This window comes from Thunnus albacares, chromosome 14, assembly GCF_914725855.1.
Source record: "Thunnus albacares chromosome 14, fThuAlb1.1, whole genome shotgun sequence".
Classification (NCBI taxonomy): domain Eukaryota; kingdom Metazoa; phylum Chordata; class Actinopteri; order Scombriformes; family Scombridae; genus Thunnus; species Thunnus albacares.
The window spans coordinates 31,780,001-31,805,000 of record NC_058119.1 but is presented as its reverse complement, the minus strand read 5'-3'; the positions used below and the strand labels follow the sequence as shown (position 1 = coordinate 31,805,000).

General features: G+C 43.1%; 1 protein-coding gene and 2 long non-coding RNA genes across 5 annotated transcripts in view; 1 reads left to right on the top strand and 2 right to left on the bottom strand.

Annotated features, from left to right (window-relative positions):
- Nucleotides 1–25,000, bottom strand: part of glud1a (glutamate dehydrogenase 1a) — a 46,362-nt gene that overhangs the window by 3,179 nt on the left and 18,183 nt on the right. The window contains exons 4-12 of the mRNA XM_044372844.1: nucleotides 17,636–17,699; nucleotides 17,465–17,559; nucleotides 16,234–16,413; nucleotides 14,784–14,921; nucleotides 12,693–12,830; nucleotides 11,696–11,776; nucleotides 11,454–11,577; nucleotides 11,108–11,199; nucleotides 8,102–8,164 (exon numbers count right to left, since the gene is read on the bottom strand). Coding sequence (XP_044228779.1) covers nucleotides 8,102–8,164; nucleotides 11,108–11,199; nucleotides 11,454–11,577; nucleotides 11,696–11,776; nucleotides 12,693–12,830; nucleotides 14,784–14,921; nucleotides 16,234–16,413; nucleotides 17,465–17,559; nucleotides 17,636–17,699 — 975 coding nt within the window. The remainder of the gene's footprint in view (nucleotides 1–8,101; nucleotides 8,165–11,107; nucleotides 11,200–11,453; nucleotides 11,578–11,695; nucleotides 11,777–12,692; nucleotides 12,831–14,783; nucleotides 14,922–16,233; nucleotides 16,414–17,464; nucleotides 17,560–17,635; nucleotides 17,700–25,000) is intronic.
- LOC122996988 lies at nucleotides 2,986–7,021 on the top strand. Of its 3 annotated transcripts, none has more exons than XR_006407128.1 (6): nucleotides 2,986–3,132; nucleotides 3,600–3,683; nucleotides 4,216–4,284; nucleotides 4,667–5,704; nucleotides 5,894–5,953; nucleotides 6,175–7,021. It is a non-coding gene; the product is annotated as an uncharacterized LOC122996988 (long non-coding RNA). The 3 variants fall into 3 exon arrangements; XR_006407129.1 differs by having other exon boundaries at nucleotides 4,216–4,759; nucleotides 5,620–5,704; XR_006407127.1 differs by lacking the exon at nucleotides 2,986–3,132 and having other exon boundaries at nucleotides 3,155–3,683; nucleotides 4,667–4,759; nucleotides 5,620–5,704.
- Nucleotides 6,092–8,023, bottom strand: LOC122996989. Its single transcript, XR_006407130.1, has 2 exons — nucleotides 6,804–8,023; nucleotides 6,092–6,572 (listed from the first exon to the last, which is right to left on the bottom strand). It is a non-coding gene; the product is annotated as an uncharacterized LOC122996989 (long non-coding RNA).

Here is a 25,000-nt window from a genome sequence, read left to right as displayed (position 1 = left end):
GAGGCAATGTACTGATATTTATACAGACTGAGGCTACAGTTAGCCATGTACTGATATTTATACAAACTGAGGCTACAGTGAGAAGCAATGTACTGATATTTATACAGACTGAGGCTACAGTGAGAGGCAATGTACTGATATTTATACAGACTGAGGCTACAGTTAGGCATGTACTGATATTTATACAAACTGAGGCTACAGTGAGAAGCAATGTACTGATATTTATACAGACTAAGGCTACAGTTAGCCGTGTGCTGATATTTATATAAACTGAGGCTACAGTGAGAGGCAATGTACTGATATTTATACAGACTAAGGCTACAGTTAGCCGTGTACTGATATTTATACAGACTGAGGCTACAGTGAGAAGCAATGTACTGATATTTATACAGACTAAGGCTACAGTTAGCCGTGTACTGATATTTATACAGACTGAGGCTACAGTGAGAAGCAATGTACTGATATTTATACAAACTGAGGCTACAGTGAGAAGCAATGTACTGATATTTATACAAACTGAGGCTACAGTTAGAAGCAATGTACTGATATTTATACAGACTGAGGCTACAGTTAACTGTGTACTGATATTCATACAAACTGAGGCTACAGTTAGAGGCAATGTACTGATATTTATACAGACTGAGGCTACAGTGAGAAGCAATGTACTGATATTTATACAGACTGAGGCTACAGTTAACTGTGTACTGATATTCATACAAACTGAGGCTACAGTTAGAGGCAATGTACTGATACTTATACAAACTGAGGCTACAGTTAACTGTGTACTGATATTCATACAAACTGAGGCTACAGTTAACTGTGTACTGATATTCATACAAACTGAGGCTACAGTTAGAAGCAATGTACTGATACTTATACAAACTGAGGCTACAGTTAACTGTGTACTGATATTCATACAAACTGAGGCTACAGTTAGAGGCAATGTACTGATACTTATACAAACTGAGGCTACAGTTAACTGCGTACTAATATTTATACAAACTGAGGCTACAGTTAGCCATGTACTGATATTTATATAAACTGAGGCTACAGTGAGAGGCAATGTACTGATATTTATACAGACTGAGGCTACAGTTAGCCGTGTACTGGTATTTATACAAACTGAGGATACAGTTAGCTGTGTACTGATATTTATACAAACTGAGGCTACAGATGGAAGCAATGTACTGATATTTATACAAACTGAGGCTACAGATGGAAGCAATGTACTGATATTTATACAAACTGAGGCTACAGATGGAAGCAATGTACTGATATTCATACAAACTGAGGCTACAGTTAGAGGCAATGTACTGATATTTATACAAAATGAGGCTACAGTTAACTGTGTACTGATATTCATACAAACTGAGGCTACAGTTAGCTGTGTACTGATATTCATACAAACTGAGGCTACAGTTAGCTGTGTACTGATATTCATACAAAATGAGGCTATAATTAGTGTAGACCAAAGCTACAGAAGAAGCATATCTGGATGGTGTTTTGGTCCAACAAAAACAATCCGATAATTTCCTGCAAGTAAGACACAGTACACAGTGGCATTGTCTTTTGCGAGGCAGAATATATGGTATTAGCAGCAACCATGCAGGAGAGACTGTAACTTGTGCCAGCCTGTATAAATCTTTGAGGATAACCAAAATGGAATTTGTGGCTTTATGTAATTATTTTATAGAATATAGCTGTTACTAATTCTAATGCTGTTTCTAATGCTAATGTATGTACTACTGCTACTAGTATAGTAGTAGTATTAATGCAACTACTGCTGTATTTTAGCTACTTAAGCTACTACTGGTTCAAGTACTCAATGTTCAGACTACTAGTAATATTACTTTACTAGTAGTAATAACTACAAATTTAATTATACAATCCTCATAGTTTATGTTAATTTAAATTCAATTAATTTAAATATCTTCCTTTTTGCATGAAGTAAGCACACAAATTTTCTTTAGAATATGAGCCTTTTTGGTTACATTAGAAAAGACAGAACAATGGTTATAAAATGTATATTAATACATGCACAGCATGGCAGTCATGATATTATCAGTAAAAATTTGTAATATTAATTTAGAAGTTAGGATATTAAAACATATTAAAATATTTTACTTTTGGATGCAATAATATTTTTGTGAAACAGGAGTTCAGACATGCAATGATAAAATTTCCGCACTGAATCAAAGAGGTGAGGGAGGAACACACCTTTCCTGACTTTTGCGGTCCCCATCTTACCTATGCCCATCCCCCACCCGCCCCGGTCACACGGTTTGAGCTGCTGACAGTCAGTAGGAACAGGCACAGCAGCACAGACGGCAGCAGCACAGACACACGGAGACAACAAACGGCTGATGGTTGCAGAGGGAGAACTAATGAAAACTAAGTAAGTACATGAAACTGTTTTAGTTATTATTAATTAGACTAAGCACTGTAGCTAATGTATTTTAAAAAAATCTCACTCATTTTTATGGTTTGCTAATGATAACATGACCTAACTTGTCACCAGACATGCTTTGGAAAATTTTGTTGGCAAACTACAATTTTGAGCTGATATTTTAGGTTTTTTCAGATTATTGACCGTCTTTTTAGCCGCTTATTTTTACTTGGCTGGCCTCAGATACTGTATTACTGTAATATTCAGCAGTGTGGAAGGACAGTGAGGCTGAGGAGAGGAAAGAGGAATGTTTAAAGAGCATTTTTCACCTGTTACAGCCATCAGTAGCTAGAGTTAGCTCCCAATGTTGAGTAATTTACTAGAATAAGTTCTTAATTTAACTACAGGCCTAAAGGCTTTACACACTTAACAGTTATACTGTAGTTAGAATATAGATTTTTTTTTAATCTAAAAAATTAAATAATGAATTACTCTTTGTTTTTCTTATTGTATTCACATGCAACCAGATTGCTGTAAATAGTTTTATTTACAACCTTGTGTTGTAAAATGATAATAAGAAATGAATCTTGAATCTTAAGTCTGATGTTACATTAACTGTTTTATGTTTAACCTCCTGCAGACAGAGTGCACGATCCAGCAGGCAGAAAGCACACTTGCAACGCCTGAGGAAGCATCATAATGAATGCTTATCCAAGGACAGGGAGTTTGCAAATCACCTAACACAGGTAATGCTGGGACTCTGATTTTGATACAATATTCATGTAAAGATTTAAAAAATGACATTTTATACAATATTCTGATAAGTTTAGATAAGTTAAGCCTCATATAGTATGTACTGAAGATAATTCTGATAGTTTTAGATGATTTTTGGTTTATTTCAGTCTATTTAGTTCATGGAAACTGGAACAGGATGTAGCCATCCAAATAATGTTTTAACAGTTATATATTTACTGTGATATAAAACTGCATGAACAGTACATGTACTGTGACTTGATAGATGTAATCCCTAGATTTTAACACTTATTTGGCAAAGACTCTGACCTGTCTTTTAAATATGGCCTCTTGCGCATTATGTTTGAGTTTTTAATTTAAAAAAGATGTGTATAGGAGTGCAGTGCTCTGGCTCTTCAGCTCTTTTTGAACTTCATGTTCTGGAGAAATGGTAATATATGTGTCTGTCTATGTTGTTTAGCCCTTACGAAGAGCAAACAAAGGTGGGAGGACCTCATCACCACCAGAGGTTTCATCTGAGTTACATGCAGCTTCCAAGAGTTTGGTAAGTGTCAAACAAGTGCTGATTTTAGCATGTTTCATATGACAGTTTACTTCATCCTGGCTTTTATGCCTGTTATGTTATAGATTTACAATGTGTCCTAACTGAATGTGACCTAAGTGAGCAGTGACAAAATCAGTTTGATCCATTTGAATGTCCTAACTGGCCGCGAGCAGCACTGTGCAGCGCCCTGTTTATATTTATTTCCTGCGGCTCGCATTGAAAGTGCTTCATGACTGAGGAACAGCTGATTCATTTAGTTCAAGTGAGGAGTTATCTCTACGATATCTCCTCATTTCACTAGAAAAACATCACCATGACCTAAAAACTTTGATGGAAGCACACCGTGCTTAAATTCTTTGAGTAATACAGCAAATTTAGCTCAATATTATAACTGCTTAAGTGTTCTATGAAAGAAATTATAAATTTACATAAAAAATCTTAACGAGCTACTACTATTATTAGTAGTTTAAGCTTGTTGTGAACCTCATGTTCTGAAGAAATGTTAAGTGTGTCCTCTGTCTATGTTATTTAGCTGTTAGGAAGTCCAAACCAAGAGGAGGACACCTCATCACTATCATCACTGTCAGAAGTTTCATCTGAGGTACTTGCAGTTTCCAAGAGTTTGGTGTCAAACAAGCACTGATTTTATCTTGTTCCATATGACAGGCCTCCTAATATTTTACTTTACCCTGGTATTGTTGCTAGCCATTAAAAGTGCAGGTATCCTTCCAGGTAATTAGAAATTGCTGTAGTGAGTGTGCAGCTACAGTGAGCTTGCACTATGTTTGAGATGTAGATGTTTGAAAAATAATTAGGTTGTGTGCAAGCTATCACCAAACATAAAACTACATGTGGCAAACACTGTCTACCTGTGTGCAGCTTTACATTTTACTTTACTATTGTTACCAAAAGGAATATCTACTGCAGTAAGTACTTCTGCCAGTTTTTACTGCCACTTTACATAGTTTTTTCCCACATTGCAGATACCCCTGGATTTGAGCACCCCTAAAAGCTCACACTCTGATGCTAATGATGACCCAGATGTACCACCCCTGAGAAGAACTGACAGCATATTTGTAAGTTTGCATAATGAAATTAGCAGGATACATAACTCTATAAGAGAAAATAAACTTAACATTCACTCCAAATGAATCATTTCGTAAATAAAGTAATCAAAGGACCCTCTATATAGCTGTGAAGTGGGGGGAGCTTTTTTGGACACGCTTGGTTCCAGAAGTAAAAATCCCATGAATTTTTCCCATAGACAACATTAAGTTACTCACAGTTTAACTTCTACTGTTTGGATCAACATGAAACTCTGCTGGTTGAATTGTCAGAACAAAACATGAACAACTGTGTTAGAAAATCTGGTTCTTTACTAAAAAGTCAAAGCTTCAAGACCATAGACATTAAAAATTTAAGGGTGGACATTAACTACGACTCCCAAAGTGCATTTCAGCAAGAAACAGCCAATCACAGAGCTTTAAATTTAGTCATGTGTGCCGCTAACAGCTAACAGAAGATAAAGTTTAGCATGTTTAAAAACTGATTTTACAGTTTAATTTGCGGATCCCTTTGGGTGAATTCAGTAACTATGGTGACATGTTTTGTTTACAACTTCAGTAACAAAGCATTTTAAATTCATCACGCTCTCATTCACACTACTGACTGGCTTCTCCATAGCAACAGCGGCCGGGGCTCATGGGTATTATTCTTAGCCATTCGCCAAAATTACAGATGAAATGTGATTTGTCGGAAAGTAAGTATAAACATGGCCATGGGAAGTAGGCGTGCTGGGGGGGTCCAAGGTGCAGCACCCCCGCCTTCAGGTATTGCCCAGGTTTTAAGGGGTCACAGACAATTTAAGATTTTCATACCTGATTAATATTTCTTACAGGTCATTTAATTATAAACTTCTTGTATTTTTCTTTTACAGCTCACCAAAGAACACCTTGAACAGATGTCCAAGGTGTCTGATGGATCAGAGGCGACTCAGACCTGCGCTACAGATGTGGTAGTTGGTAAGTACGGAGTCTGATGTACCTCCAGATGTGTACGTCGTTTTGGATAAAAGCATCTACCGAATGTATGAATGTAATTGTAAAAAAAGAGATAAGGTTATGTTTTTAAGTGCTTTAGATGGTTTTGATTCAAACAGTAAAGGTGTGTTGCCAGTTAGCTGTTCATTTATTGTATTAATGTTTTAACAGGATCCTCAAGATCTAAGAGAAGATGGCGAGCTGAGTCTGACAGCGGTGACCCTAAAACAAGTATGTGACAAACTAAATGCAGTGAAATATGTTCACATTAGTTTATTGTTTTTTTAAAAAAACATCAGGTTGGGTACCACACCAGTTAATACAACTGCTTCTGGAGAAAAAAAAAAAGGTTACTGTGCTTCTTTTTTAAAAAAAAGGCTAATGGCGCTGATTGATCACTGAACAATCTTTCACATCATTAGTCTACCCCCCTGATAGTCTTTCTTTCTTAGGAACCTTAAAGATGAGGTGGTCGTCTGAAGAGGTACACGCTGTGGAAAAGACACTAATGGCCTTCATAGAAGCTGGTAAAGTACCACGAAAGTTGGAGTGTGTTGCCTGCATTACGGCTTCACCAGAAGCACTTAAAAGACGAACCTGGTTGATGGTAAAGTGCTATGTTAAAAATCGCATCATTGCCAATCTTTATGAAAGTACAAGAAAAACTAACTGAGAAGACTGCAGTTATTTCACGTTCTTAAATGTGTGGATACATGTGTTTCTCTTTGGACTTGTTCTCAATTATGTTGATAAGTATGATGCTCTTTGCTCTTGTTCTTAATGTGTTGCTCTGTAGAGCAACAAGAACAGTCAGTCATGGGATGCTGTTCTTTGTGGTTCTATCTATGTTCTTTATTCAGGCCCCAGAGGAGAACTTTTCTCCTGCTTCCTCTGCTTCTCTGAGCTTTTCTATGCAGAATCAGAGATCATTAATCATTAATACACTGTACTATGGAGGGAACATATCTCCAGTACAACAGTAGTCCATCGATATATCAGATTATGCTGTTTGGCCAAATATGTATAATGGATCTCTGACAGACTTCATGGTTCTAAATCACTGCTGGAATGAGTGAATGACTGATCATGTGGACCCCTACTGGCATGGAGAGAAATATAGAGAAATATAGTTGTTGTGCTCGCTGGTCGTTCTTGTGTTCCAAAGTTTTACTTCTCGTGACGTGAACTTAAAATGGAAGCAGAGTGAGGCTTGTAGGATGTAACGGGGCGGATGTTTGAAGTAAATTCAGAGGCCATTTTGAATAAATGTTTTATGAAAATAAAAGCTTAATTTGTCTTTGCGTTTTGTACAGTAGGCTTTGTTTTCCTCCAAGCAACAGCATTTTAGAAACTCAGTCTGGTGTGTTTTGGGAGAAAACATGATGCCTGGTAGTTTAGATCATCACATTCAGTAAAAAGTCATAATTGTTTCTTTGTTAACCAGGTTTGGTTTTTGTCATACCTGTTGAAGCTCAGTTGGGAAACTATTCAATTTTACAATTATTTTATTTGCAACATGTTCAATCATATCAAGTAAACGAGCATCTATAAATAAAATATAAAAGTAAAGCAACAGCAAGAGAAACAGCAAAAAAATCATTTGGACTAATAGATGTGAAATATCTGTCTGTAGTAGATATCATAAACTCATCATGCTTAACTTTTGGCTATTGAAAGAACCTTGTGTGTGGACGGTAGTGTGTTGTGTGAATGGATTGTGTGGTGTTCTGGGTAACAGTGTCCTTGTCTGGAAATAACATCTTTAATGTTGAACCAATATGACCAATATGTTCAGGTGAAGCAGCAAGACTGATTTCTCAAAGAGGCCATCACATTTATCAACCGTTTAATTATATGTTTGCCTAACAACTATATTTTATAATCTGAATCTGATCTGTTTATGTTTTTGAAGGGAAATCTGGCAGTCTGGATTATTAGATTCAGTGTTTATGTAATATCATATTAAGGTTAAATCCAAAATTAGTTAATTAAATGCTTGTCATGAACTGTGCTGTGTTTAACAGTGGTGTTGATTGTATATTAATATACATAACATGATGTCCCCATGGGAGGTAAATACCTGACTTAACATGATGAGTCCCCTGAAGGGTCAAAATTCAGGTTTAAAATTTTTTTGAGAGTTATTGAAGTTTCAAGTGATTTTCATGTTAAGAAAAATTTATGATGATTTTAGCAGTTAAAATTATGTCTCTAGACCCTTCAGAAAGGGTGGATCCCATCAGGCTGCTGCCAGTCATTGGTCCCCGGCATGTGATAAAAACCCGTATGCGTGTGTGTGTGTGTGTGTGTTAGTGTGTGTGTGTGTGTGTCTGTGTGTGTGTGTGTGTGTGTGTCTGTGTGTGTGTCTGTGTGTGTTACCCTGGCTGAGCGCTCCATGGTGAACGCCAGACCTGAGTGAACGATGTCCTTCTCAGATGCTCCCTGCAACCAAAACACACAGTTACACCACAGAAGAAGTACAACTAAGGCTGTAGGATAAATTGTAGTAATAGTAGTACTTGAATGGATAGTAGTACTACTAGTAGTTGTTGTACAAGTTAAAGTAGTGATGAAAGTTTATTTGTCCAGCAGCTTCAAATGAAACAAAACAAGCATCAAATGTAAAAGAAACACGAGAAATGAAAAAAGTTCAAGTATAAAATTAAAGCTGGAAGCAGCGTTGAACGGGTCCTCGCACGTCCACGCACGTCGTGCCGCGGCGCAGTCGAAGGGCTTCTGTCACGAGCATGTAGACGTCTTCAGACCCGGCTGATTTCAGACAGTGCAAGAAGGAGATAAACATCACTTCCTTTGTCCACTGTTTTGCCTGCTGCTGGGGCTGCTTCACTGAAAGTTGGTAGGGGGCGCTATTCATCCAGTTTACATCACTGATGGAATATTGTCATGTAGACGTGTTCAGGCCGGGACTCTTATCAAACATGTAAAGTTTGGTGCAGACTGGAGCATTTACAATAAAGTTATAGCAACTTCCTCTGTCATGGTGAAACATCACATCTCAACGGTGTGAGGATGAGAGTTTCCTGCAGGGTGAGACATGTCTGTCTCACTCACACATGTCTGTCTCACTCACACATGTCTGTCTCACTCACACCTGTCTGTCTCACTCACACATGTCTGTCTCGTTCACACCTGTCTGTCTCGTTCACACCTGTCTGTCTCGCTCACACCTGTCTGTCTCGTTCACACCTGTCTGTCTCACTCACACATGTCTGTCTCGTTCACACCTGTCTGTCTCGTTCACACCTGTCTGTCTCGCTCACACCTGTCTGTCTCGTTCACACCTGTCTGTCTCGTTCACACCTGTGGCATCAAAATTGTGCAAGTTTTGGGTCCATTCACTTGAATTTCAATTAGTAAACAAAAGTCTTGATGAGTTTGTGTGTAAAACAAATTAATTTCCTAATTTTCATCAAGTCTATTTTTATAAAAGTAAAGACGTTTAACCCACATGACCTGGTCAAAGTGTGATTGACATGTGACCTGTCAGGTGTGTAGAGACAATAAGTAACTGATACTCATATATGTGAATGGAGAGTGTGAGTGAACCGCTAGCTGCTCGGGTCCTAATAAAGGAAAAACTGCAGTACAGAGCTACAAATTTTAGTTTTGATTGTATTTTTCTGCAGCACTTTATCACTAAACTGTCACCCTCACTCCATGAGCTCCATTCAACACCCCCCCTCTCAGTTGGAGAGGAGAATATCACTCTTCTTGTGAAATCTCCTCATAAATCCCATGACTTTGGCCAAATCCTACATTAAAAATCAGTTATTGTAGGAAAATTCGTGGTGAATCCATTGATACAGGTTTGAAAGTGGTCAGACTTATTGTTTAGACATCAGAACCATTTGTTTAACACAAAGTTCATGCCCATAGATTGCCTCCCCATTGGTTTACATTGTAAGGGTGATGTGGCACTGCAACTTTCAGGGCTTATTAAATCCAAACCGTTCGAGTTATTACAAAGTTTTTAACAACTTTTGTTCAGCACAGTGTGATAAGTCATGTATTCAAGTTTGAAGTCGATACCATTAACGCCCTCAGAGGAGATAGCGTTTGTTCAGGGTCCAAAATTTGCACAAAGTCATACTTTCATGGGAGAATTGCAGACTTCCTGTTGGATTTAGGTCAGGGGTGTCAGCGTAGGATTTGTAGGTCTTGGTGAGATGAATTATTGAGCTTTGGTTCGATCTCTCTACGACATTCCTACGGGCCGGGGCGGCCATACTCGTTACATAGGTGGCGCTCTCGAGCACATTTTGGGGGTTAATTTTTACATTTTATCAAATTTTTCACCAGACCTGATGTGCGTGCCACATTTGGTGAGTTTTTGAGCACGTTTAGGGGGTCAAATTTAGGGCTGAAGTGGCGTAATAATAAAGAAACAAACAACAAACAAACACGAAATACAAAAGGGTTTTCGTCTCTTTAGGGCTCAGACCCTAAAAACATCAACAACAACAGAATACAAGTTACACAGCAGCTACAGTATCAGTAGTAGTATCAGTAGTAGTATCAGTAGTAGTATCAGTAGTACCAGTCGTAGTATCAGTAGTATCAGTCGTGGTATCTGTAGTATCGGTAGTATCTGTAGTATCAGACATAGTATCAGTGGTATCAGTAGTATCAGTCGTAGTAGTCGTAGTATCGGTAGTAGTATCAGTAGTAGTATCAATAGTATCAGTAGTACCAGTCGTAGTAGTCGTAGTATCAGTAGTAGTAGTCGTAGTATCAGTAGTATCAGTCGTGGTATCTGTAGTATCGGTAGCATCTGTAGTATCAGACATAGTATCAGTAGTATCAGTAATATCAGTCGTAGTAGTCGTAGTATCGGTAGTAGTATCAGTAGTAGTATCAGTAGTATCAGTAGTATCAGTAGTATCAGTCGTAGTAGTCGTAGTATCAGTAGTAGTATCAATAGTATCAGTAGTATCAGTAGTAGTATCAATAGTATCAGTAGTATCAGTAGTATCAGTCGTAGTAGTAGCAGTATCAGTAGTAGTATCAATAGTATCAGTAGTATCAGTAGTATCAGTTGTAGTAGTCGTAGTATCAGTAGTAGTATCAGTAGTAGTATCAGTAGTAGTATCAATAGTATCAGTAGTATCAGTAGTATCAGTCGTAGTAGTCGTAGTATCAATAGTATCAGTAGTATCAGTAGTATCAGTCGTAGTAGTCGTAGTATCAGTAGTATCAGTCGTAGTAGTCGTAGTATCAGTAGTATCAGTAATATCAGTAGTATCAGTCGTAGTATCAGTAGTAGTATCAGTCGTAGTATCAGTAGTAGTATCAGTCGTAGTATCAGTCGTAGTATCAGTAGTAGTATCAGTCGTAGTATCAGTCGTAGTATCAGTGTGTACTCACAGAGATCCTGGCCTGGAACTCAGAGGTTGGGACGACAGGAATTGAGCCGCCATGTTTTCCAAACTTCCTCTCTAAACTCTCCTGAACCGACACTGAAGGAGGAAGAGTGGGGGGGGGTGGGTAAGGGGGGGGGGGGGGGGGGGGAAATCACATGATCTTCTTAACATGGATGATAAACTGAACAAACTCGAGACCATGTGATATGACAGAAAGCTCCAGAAAAGTTACTAAAGAGACCTTGTAGTAAAAATGTTTTAAGCTAAAGGATGAACATCATCATTGATGGATGATGATTGATCAGGTGTTTTCAATCACTTAAATCGATGACGGTGGCGTTCAGACTCACTGAGCAGGTGGTAGTTTGAGTCTCTCTCGTACTTGAAGGTCAGTCGACCGTAACTGACGTGATTGAGATTCTTCAGCCACTCGAAGTAGGAGACGGTGACCCCGCCGGCGTTCAGATACATGTCCTGACAGAAGGCAGAGTGAAGCTTGTTACACAGTTCAGAGTGATGCAGAACTTCCATCCACCTTATGCTATATATCTGTTGGTTAATGAACTCTTCACTGACAGACAGGACGACTGACCGGGATCACCATGATGTTTCTCTCCAGGAAGATGCGGTCGGCCTCAGGCGTGGTCGGCCCGTTCGCTCCCTCCGCGATGATCTGAAAGCATCGGTGGTTTAGACTGTACCATCTTTTACCAGAGTATCTGCACCTTATCAATCATTTTATGTCATTTTAAGTAACTCATCACTCCCTCCAGGGTTTCACTTTTTGTGATTATTAGGGACAAAATGTTTGATTTTGCAGCAGTTTTTCTCAAAAACAGTGATCCAGTTTGTGATGTTTTATGTCTCCTTTTGTGGTGAAATTGCAGGAATTTGAGAAAAATTACAAGCAAAGTAAAATAAAGTGATTTATTTAAACTGCTACCAGTGAAGAGTCATATGTAATGACCTCCTGGATAAAAAGCATCCTCTATATTTCAGCTCTAATGTTTAATGTATTTTCTGAACATGAGAACCATGAGGACTCAACGTTCTATAAAACAGTAAAATACTGTACTTGAGTTCCATTTATAACCTTTATTAAATAAACTTTCAGCTCAACATCAGCAGCAAATAAAATCATCAATAATGTTATTAAAATAAATCTAGTTGGATGTTTGAGGCAGATTATGTCTCCTGACTCACTGAATCAAACCTCATCTGGGAACATCTGGGAACATTTGGGAACATTTGGGAACATTTGGGAATAGTTTTGCTCGTTTATGGCATCATGTTTGTTGGCAGGTGAGATTTGTGCATCTTCCACCTGAATGACGTCAGTTATCACGGCACCAAACGCCACGATTGGTCCAAACCACAAGCAGCTGCTGATTTGAACAACATGTGGAAAAGTTGCTGTAATTACAGTTTCCTGACTGACTGATTTACAGAGCAGATACGCGCGCTGTAGGAGACAAACAAAGTCTGTAAAATGTCATTATTTTACTGGAGAAATGATGACTGTTCATTGATGATCAATTAATCGATCGTGTGTGTGTGTGTGTGTGAGTGTGTGTGTGTGTGTGTGAAACCTTGGCCTTGATCTTGTGTGCGTTGCTCTTGGTCAGCTGCTTCTCGCTGGCGGCAGGGATCAGGATGTCACAGTCGGCCTCCAGGATGCTTCCTTCATACGGCGTCGAGTTCGGGAAGCCCACGATGGTCCCGTTGGCCTGGAGACAATCAACCAATCAGGTTTAAGCCTGCTGTTTACAGTTCACTCCCTCCTCTGATTGGTTTATATGTGAGTTGCTAAACACAGCTCCATTCAGACATTAATGTGGTTTGAATTATAAAAACTGAAAAACATCCAGATGAAAAATTTAAATTATTTTCTGGTTTAATTTATTGAAAACATTTAAATATATTCATAAAAACCAACATATAGGTCAATGTAAGTATTCATCTTACACTGGTTTAAAGCTGAAACAATTAATAGATTAGTCGACTAATCAATCAACAATAAAAGGACTGGCAACTATTTTGAGTTGCTTTTTAAGCTTCTTAATTGTGAGGATTTATGGTTTTTATTTATAAAATATGATAATAAATTCAGGTTTTTGGGCTCCGGACTATTGCTCGAACAAAACAAGACATTAGCAATTTACAGTTTCATTTAGCAGACACTTTTATTCAAAGCGACGTACGTCTGAGAGCTGATAAGTTCAGTTCTGAGAGGACGTAGGTGCCAACAGGCAGCACAGAAGTGATGCATAGAAGTCCATCAGGTGCAGAGGTGTTCATGAAAGAGCTGGTCTGTAGTCTTTTCTTAAAGACTGAGAGGGACTCTGCATATCGAACAGAGCTGGTAACTCGTTCCACCACCGGGGAACTACAGAGGAGAAGAGTCTAGCTGGTGACTCAGGGTCCTGTTGTGGTACCAGGCGCCTTTCATTGGCAGAGCGTAGTGAGCAGGAGGGAGTGTAGACCTGAATGAGGGGGTTCAGGTAGGCGGGAGCTGTTTTAGTTGCTGTTTTGTAAGCGAGTGTCAGGGTTTTGAATTTGATGCAGGCAGAAACTGGGAGCCAGTGGAGGGAGATGAACAGCGGGGTGACATGTGCTGTTTTGAGCTGGTTGAAGACCAGACGCACCGACGCGTTCTGGATCATCTGCAGAGGTTTGAACATACATGCGGGGAGGCCAGTAAGGAACTGCAGTAGTCAATGCGTGATATTACGAGAGCCTGGACCAGGAGTTGTGCTGCACGCTCAGACAAGTAGAGTCTGTTCTTCCTGATGTTGTACAGGGCGAATCAACACGATCGAGCGACTGAAGCCACGTGAACCTCAAAGGTTAGTTGGTCATCGATCATGACACCCAAGCGTCAGGCAGACTTTGTGGGCATGAGTTGGATTGATTCAAGCTTGATGCTGATGCTTTGTTGTATGGAGGGACTGGCTGGGAAGACAAGGAGCTCAGTCTTAGCGAGGTTAAGCTGAAGGTGACGTTCTTCATCCATGCTGATATATCTGTAAGGCATGACAAGATCTGACCTGAGACTATGTGGTCTTCCAGTGGGAACGACAGGAAGAGCTGAGTATCATCAGCATAGCAATGGTACGAGAAATCATGAGAGTGGATTATTGCACCAAGTTAGGTGGTGTGTAATGAGAAGAGAAGGGGACCAAGCACTGACCCTTGAGGAACCCCTGTGGATAATCTGTGCGGTTTGGACCCTTGGAGGTAGGACATGAACCAGCGGAGGGCGCATCTGAGGACTGACCAGCAGATCCAGCTGAATGCAGTGAGTCCGTAACCGACAGGAGTGCAGTCTTGGTAGAGTGACCTTGCTTAAAGCCAGACTGATTCGAGTCGTACAGGTTGTTCTCAGAAAGGAATTCAGAGACTTGGTTAAAGACTGTGCGCTCAAGTATTTTTGACAGGAAGGGCAGGAGTGAAACCGTCCTGAACACCATCACCTTTGGCTTTGTAGTTCTATTTATGAATTTATCACCAGTACTGACCAGTTTGTAGTTCTGTTTGTTAATTTATCACCAGTACTGACCAGTTTGTAGTTCTGTTTGTTAATTTATCACCAGTACTGACCAGTTTGTAGTTCTGTTTGTTAATTTATCACAATACTGACCAGTTTGTAGTTCTGTTTGTTAATTTATCACAATACTGACCAGTTTGTAGTCCTCCAGCTCCTTTGGGTCGATGCCGTTGGGGTTCCAGATGCTTCCGTCCATTTCTCCAACTCCGACACACTTTGCTCCAAAGCGATGAAGGTATCTCATGGAGTGAAGACCCACGTTACCAAAACCCTGCAGACATAAAGAGGTCACATCATAACCTGAGAACATAAATTACCCCAAAGTGAAATCTGGTGTTTGTAAAAAACAAAACAAACAAACAAAAAAACAAATGAAAAAAATCAACTGCGGACAATACAGAACAGGTAAAATTAATATTTAGATATTAGCTCAAGCAGCTAACATTAGCCTCTTATGTTGATCTGTGAGGCTAGTGTTAATCAATTGTCCTGTCAGTCTTTAATACTAAACTTAGCACAAGCAGCTAACAGTTTGTCATGTCTGTTGAACTCCAGTTAGCACAAACAGCTAACATTAGCTTGTCATGTCTGTGATACCTCAGTTAGCACAAGCAGCTAACATTAGCTTGTCATGTCTGTGATACCTCAGTTAGCACAAGCAGCTAACATTAGCTTGTCATGTCTGTGATACTTCAGTTAGCACAAGCAGCTAACATTAGCTTGTCATGTCTGTGATACTTCAGTTAGCACAAGGAGCTAACATTAGCTTGTCATGTCTGTTAAACTTCAGTTAGCACAAGGAGCTAACATTAGCTTGTTATGTTTGTTAAACTTCAGTTAGCACAAGCAGCTAACATTAGCTTGTTATATCTGTTAAACGTCAGTTAGCACAAGCAGCTAACATTAGCTTGTTATGTTTGTTAAACTTCAGTTAGCACAACCAGCTAACACCAGTGTTTAATATTAAAACGTCAGATGACAGCTGACAGTGAACACTGGCCTGATGCTGATCTCAGAGACTCTCAGTGGAAAACAAAGATGGAAGTCTGTCTCATGATTAAAGTCTTGATGTTTCTGTGTTGTTGGTCACAGGGACTGAAACTGGAGTAAACTTGTGGCTTCAGATGAGTCACTGCGGAGGATTTTAGGGCTGAAAGACGGAAAGAGTGACTTTAATATTTCTGAGTATCTGCAGCTGAATATAATCTGCAGAGCTGTGTGCTGTGTTCAGGTCTCTCAAAACCAACAAATACTGAGAGGGAAACATTATTAAAATTACAGTCTATAACTCCCAGATTAACTCCTAATATCTTCACAGTGTTTTTTACTTTATTTACATCTTCACAGTGTTTATTGTGTTTCCTGACATGCTGACGTGCTCTCAGCCTCTACAGTTCATTTTGCTGTGTGTTGACTGCTTCACACCATCAGTGTGGTTTAATATATTTTTATAAGGAGCTCAGCTCTGCAGTTTAGTGCAGACGGTGGAATCAGCAGTCAGAGTGAAGCTTCATACAGCACAGACAAACAGAAACAGTACAATAAGTTTCCGTCCTGCAGGGGAGGAAGAGGACTGAGTGTACCTGGATGACGAAGGTCTTGTCCTGGAAGCCAGGACTCATCCCCAGCTGGCTCATGTAGGACGCCTCGTTGATGAAGTTCTCGATGCCGTGGAAAACCCCTCGGCCTGTGGCGGAGATGCGACCGTGGATTCCTCCCTGGCTGATGGGCTTCCCAGTGACGCAGGCGTGAGCGTTGATGTCCTGCAGACATCAGAGATGATTCGTTAAACATCCCGACAGACACTTTCATCCTTAATTTCTTCAGATCCTCAGTTATATCTCGAGGAATATGAAACTCTTCTTCTAATGGCTGTAAAGATTACACCAAGTCTCACATCTGCACATGTACATTCATCAGTCTCACATCTGTACATGTATAATCATCGTCAGGATTTTTGGCAACAGGTGCTAAGAATGAATCTCGGCTAATTCCAAAATATTAACATCAACAGTTCAAAGACTTGCAAACATTCGGAACTATAAAATTATTTAACTTAGCTTTTTGGTTCAAACAAAAGGAAGATCTAACATTGATTCATAATCCAGATGTTTACCTTCCAAAGCTCTAAAAGAGACTCTTTAACCTGTGATAATACAACAGATTAGCGAGTGCTAATCCACTCTTTGTTACGGGAAACTGAAGGTTTTGTAATTTCATTCTGCTGCACTTATTTTTCCAAACAAAAATGTACAAATATCATTATGTATTGATTTAAACAGTTAAGGGGGATACAGGCAGGTAGAACCTGTACTGTAATCTGTACACTTATTGATCTGTAGTGAATCAATAAGTGAGGAAGGACATTCATTAATATTATGGCAGATAAAGTTAGATTCAACCTTCTCTGAAAGTCTGCTTTCATTTTGGTCACAACAGGTAAAAAATGTAGTTTATTTATATCAGACAGTTTAGCAGAGGTCATTAAACACGTACTGCTACTCTTTCTGAGGGATATAATTTATCTTATATCAAGAACAAACACACTAAATTCTTCAATGATCTTGATTAGTGCTGCTAAAGATTTGGATGGATTATACATGAATAAAAGTACATCATCTGCAAATAAAAATATAAAATAGATATAGATAGACAGATATAGATAAATAAGATATATAGATATATACCTATATATCTATATATCTATACCTATCTATATCTATATCTATATATATATAGATATAGATAGGTATAGATATATAGATTGATAGATAGATGCTGACAGATGCTGATAGATGCTGCTGACAGACTCACGTAGTGTCCCATGGTGGTGGCGAAGGTGTCAGCGATCCAGGACATCTCCCTCTCTCCGGTGCTCATATCCGGAGCAGGAACATCGATACCGGGCCCTGCAGAACCACACCAACAGCTGATCAGACTGTTTATGACGTATATATTCAGATCTTCATGAAGTTAATTTCTCACCGATGAAGCCTTTCTTGGCGAGCTCGATGGTGAACCTGCGGGTGATTTTCTCCAGCTCCGTGTCCTAAAAACAGACAAACAGACTCCAATTAAAACTTGTGAACACATTAAGCCTTTCTGCTTGTTTTTAATTACCTTCATTTACAGTCTCATACATGTTAAACATCACTGTGTTAAAGTTTGTGTCGATATAGCAGCGACACAATTCTGTGTTAATGTTGTTCTGAGCTGATTTTATTGTTATTTTCTATTATTGACCCAAACTAAAGCCTGTTATAATCTGCTCTACTCTACATGTCAGGGTTTGTTATTGATTGTTAATAACTTGAATGTCATCTGCACATCGTTTTGTATCACAAACAATAAATCTGAGACAGTTTGTAGCTGAAGCTCACAGTCACAGAGGGCTAAAGGTAACCTGATGTTGCGTCGGAGCTTTTCAGTGTGATTCCTGGAACCCCTGCATGTGAAAAGGTCAGAGGTCAGCAGGCTTTGTGTGTATGTGTGTGTGTGGAGCAAAGGTCAAACAAACATTTAACCAGAGTAAAAATCCCAGAGAGAGAATCTGAATATAAACACTCTGCTGATAAGAGACTCGACTATCTTCTAGAGAGACGATCAATCAGTTAATCAATCCACACGTTTTATTAATCAAATATTTGATTTAGTCCATTTTTAAGCAAAGATCTGTGAGAAATGGAAGCTTTTCTGTGTCTCATCTAAGCGATGTTACTGCAGATATTTATTTGTATTATCTAACTTCGTAGTCGGAGTGATGAACAGTTCAACACGTCGCACTGAGCTGCTGGAAGACGATGATACGGGGATTTTATTTGTATTAAAACAGCAAATCGTTATGTTTGAGAAGCTGGAACCAACAAAGTTTTGGCATCTTTGCTTTAAAATTGACTGACACAAGAATTCAGTTATCTTTGATTTTCTTTCAATCAACTAATCTAGAACTGCAACAACTGATCAATCGAGATTTTAATAATTGATTGTAGAGTTTCTCATATGTGAGATGTTGCTTTTCTTTGTTGTTTGTTTTTCTTTGTCACATCTGACAGTGAATTAAACATCTGAAGGTTTCAGAATGAATCAAAACAGACAAAAGCAGATTAAAAACATCGTTAATATTTTCTCGGTGACATTTTTTACATTTAATCAATTTGCGGAAACTATTTATCAAATAATCAAGAAAATTATCGGCAGATTCATCAATCATGAAAATAAATATTAGTTGCATCTGTATGTATCAGCTGTGGCAGGTGAGTGACAGCAGCTGACAGGTGAGTGACAGCAGCTGATTGGTGAGTGACAGCAGCTGGCAGGTGAGTGAAAGCAGATGGCAGGTGAGTGACAGCAGGTGGCAGGTGAGTGACAGCAGCTGGCAGGTGAGTGACAGCAGCTGATTGGTGAGTGAAAGCAGCTGGCAGGTGAGTGACAGCAGCTGGCAGGTGAGTGACAGCAGCTGATTGGTGAGTGAAAGCAGCTGGCAGGTGAGTGAAAGCAGATGGCAGGTGAGTGACAGCAGCTGGCAGGTGAGTGACAGCAGCTGATAGGTGAGTGACAGCAGCTGATAGGTGAGTGACAGCAGCTGGCAGGTGAGTGAAAGCAGCTGGCAGGTGAGTGAAAGCAGCTGATAGGTGAGTGACAGCAGCTGATAGGTGAGTGACAGCAGCTGGCAGGTGAGTGAAAGCAGCTGACAGGTGAGTGACAGCAGCTGGCAGGTGAGTGACAGCAGCTGGCAGGTGAGTGACAGCAGCTGATTGGTGAGTGAAAACAGCTGGCAGGTGAGTGACAGCAGCTGGCAGGTGAGTGAAAGCAGCTGGCAGGTGAGTGAAAGCAGCTGGCAGGTGAGTGAAAGCAGGTGAGTGAAAACAGGTGAGTGAAAGCAGCTGACAGGTGAGTGAAAGCAGCTGACAGGTGAGTGAAAGCAGCTGGCAGGTGAGTGAAAGCAGCTGGCAGGTGAGTGAAGCAGGTGAGTGAAAACAGGTGAGTGAAAGCAGGTGAGTGAAAGCAGCTGGCAGGTGAGTGAAAGCAGGTGAGTGAAAGCAGCTGACAGGTGAGTGAAAGCAGCTGACAGGTGAGTGAAAGCAGCTGGCAGGTGAGTGAAAGCAGGTGAGTGAAAACAGGTGAGTGAAAGCAGGTGAGTGAAAGCAGCTGGCAGGTGAGTGAAAGCAGGTGAGTGAAAGCAGCTGGCAGGTGAGTGAAAGCAGGTGAGTGAAAGCAGCTGACAGGTGAGTGACAGCAGCTGGCAGGTGAGTGACAGCAGCTGATTGGTGAGTGACAGCAGCTGGCAGGTGAGTGAAAGCAGCTGACAGGTGAGTGAAAGCAGGTGAGTGAAAGCAGGTGAGTGAAAGCAGCTGACAGGTGAGTGACAGCAGCTGGCAGGTGAGTGAAAGCAGCTGACAGGTGAGTGAAAGAAGCTGACAGGTGAGTGAAAGCAGCTGGCAGGTGAGTGAAAGCAGGTGAGTGAAAGCAGCTGGCAGGTGAGTGAAAGCAGGTGAGTGAAAGCAGCTGGCAGGTGAGTGAAAACAGGTGAGTGAAAGCAGCTGATTGGTGAGTGACAGCAGCTGGCAGGTGAGTGACAGCAGCTGATTGGTGAGTGACAGCAGCTGGCAGGTGAGTGACAGCAGCTGATTGGTGAGTGACAGCAGCTGGCAGGTGAGTGACAGCAGCTGATTGGTGAGTGACAGCAGCTGGCAGGTGAGTGACAGCAGCTGATTGGTGAGTGAAAGCAGCTGGCAGGTGAGTGAAAGCAGCTGACAGGTGAGTGAAAGCAGCTGGCAGGTGAGTTACAGCAGCTGGCAGGTGAGTGAAAGCAGCTGGCAGGTGAGTGACAGCAGCTGATAGGTGAGTGAAAGCAGCTGGCAGGTGAGTGACAGCAGCTGATTGGTGAGTGAAAGCAGCTGGCAGGTGAGTGAAAGCAGCTGACAGGTGAGTGAAAGCAGCTGGCAGGTGAGTGACAGCAGGTGGCAGGTGAGTGAAAGCAGCTGGCAGGTGAGTGACAGCAGCTGGCAGGTGAGTTACAGCAGCTGGCAGGTGAGTGACAGCAGCTGGCAGGTGAGTGACAGCAGCTGATAGGTGAGTGAAAGCAGCTGGCAGGTGAGTGACAGCAGCTGATTGGTGAGTGACAGCAGCTGGCAGGTGAGTGACAGCAGCTGGCAGGTGAGTGACAGCAGCTGGCAGGTGAGTGACAGCAGCTGATTGGTGAGTGACAGCAGCTGGCAGGTGAGTGACAGCAGCTGATTGGTGAGTGACAGCAGCTGGCAGGTGAGTGACAGCAGCTGATTGGTGAGTGAAAGCAGCTGGCAGGTGAGTGACAGCAGCTGGCAGGTGAGTGACAGCAGCTGGCAGGTGAGTGAAAGCAGCTGACAGGTGAGTGAAAGCAGCTGGCAGGTGAGTGACAGCAGCTGGCAGGTGAGTGAAAGCAGCTGACAGGTGAGTGACAGCAGCTGGCAGGTGAGTGACAGCAGCTGGCAGGTGAGTGAAAGCAGCTGGCAGGTGAGTGACAGCAGCTGACAGGTGAGTTAAAACAGCTGGCAGGTGAGTGAAAGCAGCTGACAGGTGAGTGAAAGCAGCTGACAGGTGAGTTAAAACAGCTGGCAGGTGAGTGAAAGCAGCTGGCAGGTGAGTGAAAACAGGTGAGTGAAAGCAGCTGACAGGTGAGTGAAAGCAGGTGAGTGAAAACAGCTGACAGGTGAGTGAAAGCAGCTGACAGGTGAGTGAAAGCAGCTGACAGGTGAGTTAAAACAGCTGGCAGGTGAGTGAAAGCAGCTGGCAGGTGAGTGAAAGCAGGTGAGTGAAAACAGCTGACAGGTGAGTGAAAGCAGCTGACAGGTGAGTGAAAGCAGCTGACAGGTGAGTGACAGCAGCTGACAGGTGAGTGACAGCAGCTGACAGGTGAGTGACAGCAGCTGGCAGGTGAGTGACAGCAGCTGACAGGTGAGTGAAAGCAGCTGGCAGGTGAGTGACAGCAGCTGACAGGTGAGTTAAAACAGCTGGCAGGTGAGTGAAAGCAGCTGACAGGTGAGTGAAAGCAGCTGACAGGTGAGTGAAAGCAGCTGACAGGTGAGTGACAGCAGCTGGCAGGTGAGTGACAGCAGCTGACAGGTGAGTGAAAGCAGCTGGCAGGTGAGTGACAGCAGCTGACAGGTGAGTTAAAACAGCTGGCAGGTGAGTGAAAGCAGCTGGCAGGTGAGTGAAAACAGGTGAGTGAAAGCAGCTGACAGGTGAGTGAAAGCAGGTGAGTGAAAACAGCTGACAGGTGAGTGAAAGCAGCTGACAGGTGAGTGAAAGCAGCTGACAGGTGAGTTAAAACAGCTGGCAGGTGAGTGAAAGCAGCTGGCAGGTGAGTGAAAACAGGTGAGTGAAAGCAGCTGACAGGTGAGTGAAAGCAGGTGAGTGAAAACAGCTGACAGGTGAGTGAAAGCAGCTGACAGGTGAGTGACAGCAGCTGACAGGTGAGTTAAAACAGCTGGCAGGTGAGTGAAAGCAGCTGGCAGGTGAGTGAAAACAGGTGAGTGAAAGCAGCTGACAGGTGAGTGAAAGCAGGTGAGTGAAAACAGCTGACAGGTGAGTGAACGCAGCTGACAGGTGAGTGAAAGCAGCTGACAGGTGAGTGAAAGCAGGTGAGTGAAAACAGCTGACAGGTGAGTGAAAGCAGCTGGCAGGTGAGTGAAAGCAGCTGGCAGGTGAGTGAAAACAGCTGGCAGGTGAGTGAAAACAGCTGGCAGGTGAGTGACAGCAGCTGGCAGGTGAGTGACAGCAGCTGGCAGGTGAGTGAAAACAGCTGACAGGTGAGTGAAAGCAGCTGGCAGGTGAGTGAAAGCAGCTGGCAGGTGAGTGAAAACAGCTGGCAGGTGAGTGAAAACAGCTGGCAGGTGAGTGACAGCAGCTGGCAGGTGAGTGACAGCAGCTGACAGGTGAGTGAAAACAGCTGGCAGGTGAGTTACAGCAGCTGGCAGGTGAGTGACAGCAGCTGGCAGGTGAGTGAAAGCAGCTGGCAGGTGAGTGACAGCAGCTGATAGGTGAGTGACATCAGCTGTGGCAGGTGAGTGACAGCAGCTGGCAGGTGAGTGACAGCAGCTGATAGGTGAGTGACATCAGCTGTGGCAGGTGAGTGACAGCAGCTGGCAGGTGAGTGACAGCAGCTGGCAGGTGAGTGACAGCAGCTGATAGGTGAGTGACATCAGCTGTGGCAGGTGAGTGACAGCAGCTGGCAGGTGAGTGACAGCAGGTGGCAGGTGAGTGACAGCAGCTGGCAGGTGAGTGACAGCAGCTGGCAGGTGAGTGACAGCAGCTGGCAGGTGAGTGAAAACAGCTGATAGGTGAGTGACATCAGCTGTGGCAGGTGAGTGAAAACAGCTGATAGGTGAGTGACATCAGCTGTGGCAGGTGAGTGAAAACAGCTGATAGGTGAGTGACAGCAGGTGGCAGGTGAGTGACAGCAGCTGGCAGGTGAGTGACAGCAGCTGGCAGGTGAGTGACAGCAGCTGGCAGGTGAGTGACAGCAGCTGATAGGTGAGTGACATCAGCTGTGGCAGGTGAGTGAAAGCAGCTGACAGGTGAGTGAAAGCAGCTGGCAGGTGAGTTACAGCAGCTGGCAGGTGAGTGACAGCAGCTGGCAGGTGAGTGACAGCAGCTGGCAGGTGAGTGACAGCAGCTGGCAGGTGAGTGACAGCAGCTGGCAGGTGAGTGACAGCAGCTGGCAGGTGAGTGAAAGCAGCTGGCAGGTGAGTGACAGCAGCTGGCAGGTGAGTGAAAGCAGCTGATTGGTGAGTGACAGCAGCTGATTGGTGAGTGACAGCAGCTGATAGGTGAGTGAAAGCAGCTGGCAGGTGAGTGACAGCAGCTGGCAGGTGAGTGACAGCAGCTGGCAGGTGAGTGACAGCAGCTGGCAGGTGAGTGAAAGCAGCTGATTGGTGAGTGACATCAGCTGTGGCAGGTGAGTGACATCAGCTGTGGCAGGTGAGTGACATCAGCTGTGGCAGGTGAGTGAAAACAGCTGATAGGTGAGTGACAGCAGGTGGCAGGTGAGTGACAGCAGGTGGCAGGTGAGTGACAGCAGCTGGCAGGTGAGTGACAGCAGCTGGCAGGTGAGTGACAGCAGCTGGCAGGTGAGTGACAGCAGCTGATAGGTGAGTGACATCAGCTGTGGCAGGTGAGTGAAAGCAGCTGGCAGGTGAGTTACAGCAGCTGGCAGGTGAGTGACAGCAGGTGGCAGGTGAGTGACAGCAGCTGGCAGGTGAGTGACAGCAGGTGGCAGGTGAGTGACAGCAGCTGGCAGGTGAGTGACAGCAGGTGGCAGGTGAGTGACAGCAGCTGATAGGTGAGTGACATCAGCTGTGGCAGGTGAGTGACAGCAGGTGGCAGGTGAGTGACAGCAGCTGGCAGGTGAGTGACAGCAGCTGGCAGGTGAGTGACAGCAGCTGATAGGTGAGTGACATCAGCTGGCAGGTGAGTGACAGCAGCTGGCAGGTGAGTGAAAGCAGCTGACAGGTGAGTGAAAGCAGCTGGCAGGTGAGTTACAGCAGCTGGCAGGTGAGTGACAGCAGCTGGCAGGTGAGTGACAGCAGCTGACAGGTGAGTGAAAGCAGCTGGCAGGTGAGTTACAGCAGCTGGCAGGTGAGTGACAGCAGGTGGCAGGTGAGTGACAGCAGCTGGCAGGTGAGTGACAGCAGGTGGCAGGTGAGTGACAGCAGCTGATAGGTGAGTGACATCAGCTGTGGCAGGTGAGTGACAGCAGGTGGCAGGTGAGTGACAGCAGCTGGCAGGTGAGTGACAGCAGCTGGCAGGTGAGTGACAGCAGCTGATAGGTGAGTGACATCAGCTGGCAGGTGAGTGACAGCAGCTGGCAGGTGAGTGAAAGCAGCTGACAGGTGAGTGAAAGCAGCTGGCAGGTGAGTTACAGCAGCTGGCAGGTGAGTGACAGCAGCTGGCAGGTGAGTGACAGCAGCTGGCAGGTGAGTGACAGCAGCTGGCAGGTGAGTGAAAGCAGCTGACAGGTGAGTGAAAGCAGCTGGCAGGTGAGTTACAGCAGCTGGCAGGTGAGTGACAGCAGGTGGCAGGTGAGTGACAGCAGGTGGCAGGTGAGTGACAGCAGCTGATAGGTGAGTGACATCAGCTGTGGCAGGTGAGTGACAGCAGCTGGCAGGTGAGTGACAGCAGCTGGCAGGTGAGTGACAGCAGGTGGCAGGTGAGTGACAGCAGCTGGCAGGTGAGTGACAGCAGGTGGCAGGTGAGTGACAGCAGCTGGCAGGTGAGTGACAGCAGCTGGCAGGTGAGTGACAGCAGCTGGCAGGTGAGTGACAGCAGCTGGCAGGTGAGTGAAAGCAGCTGGCAGGTGAGTGACAGCAGCTG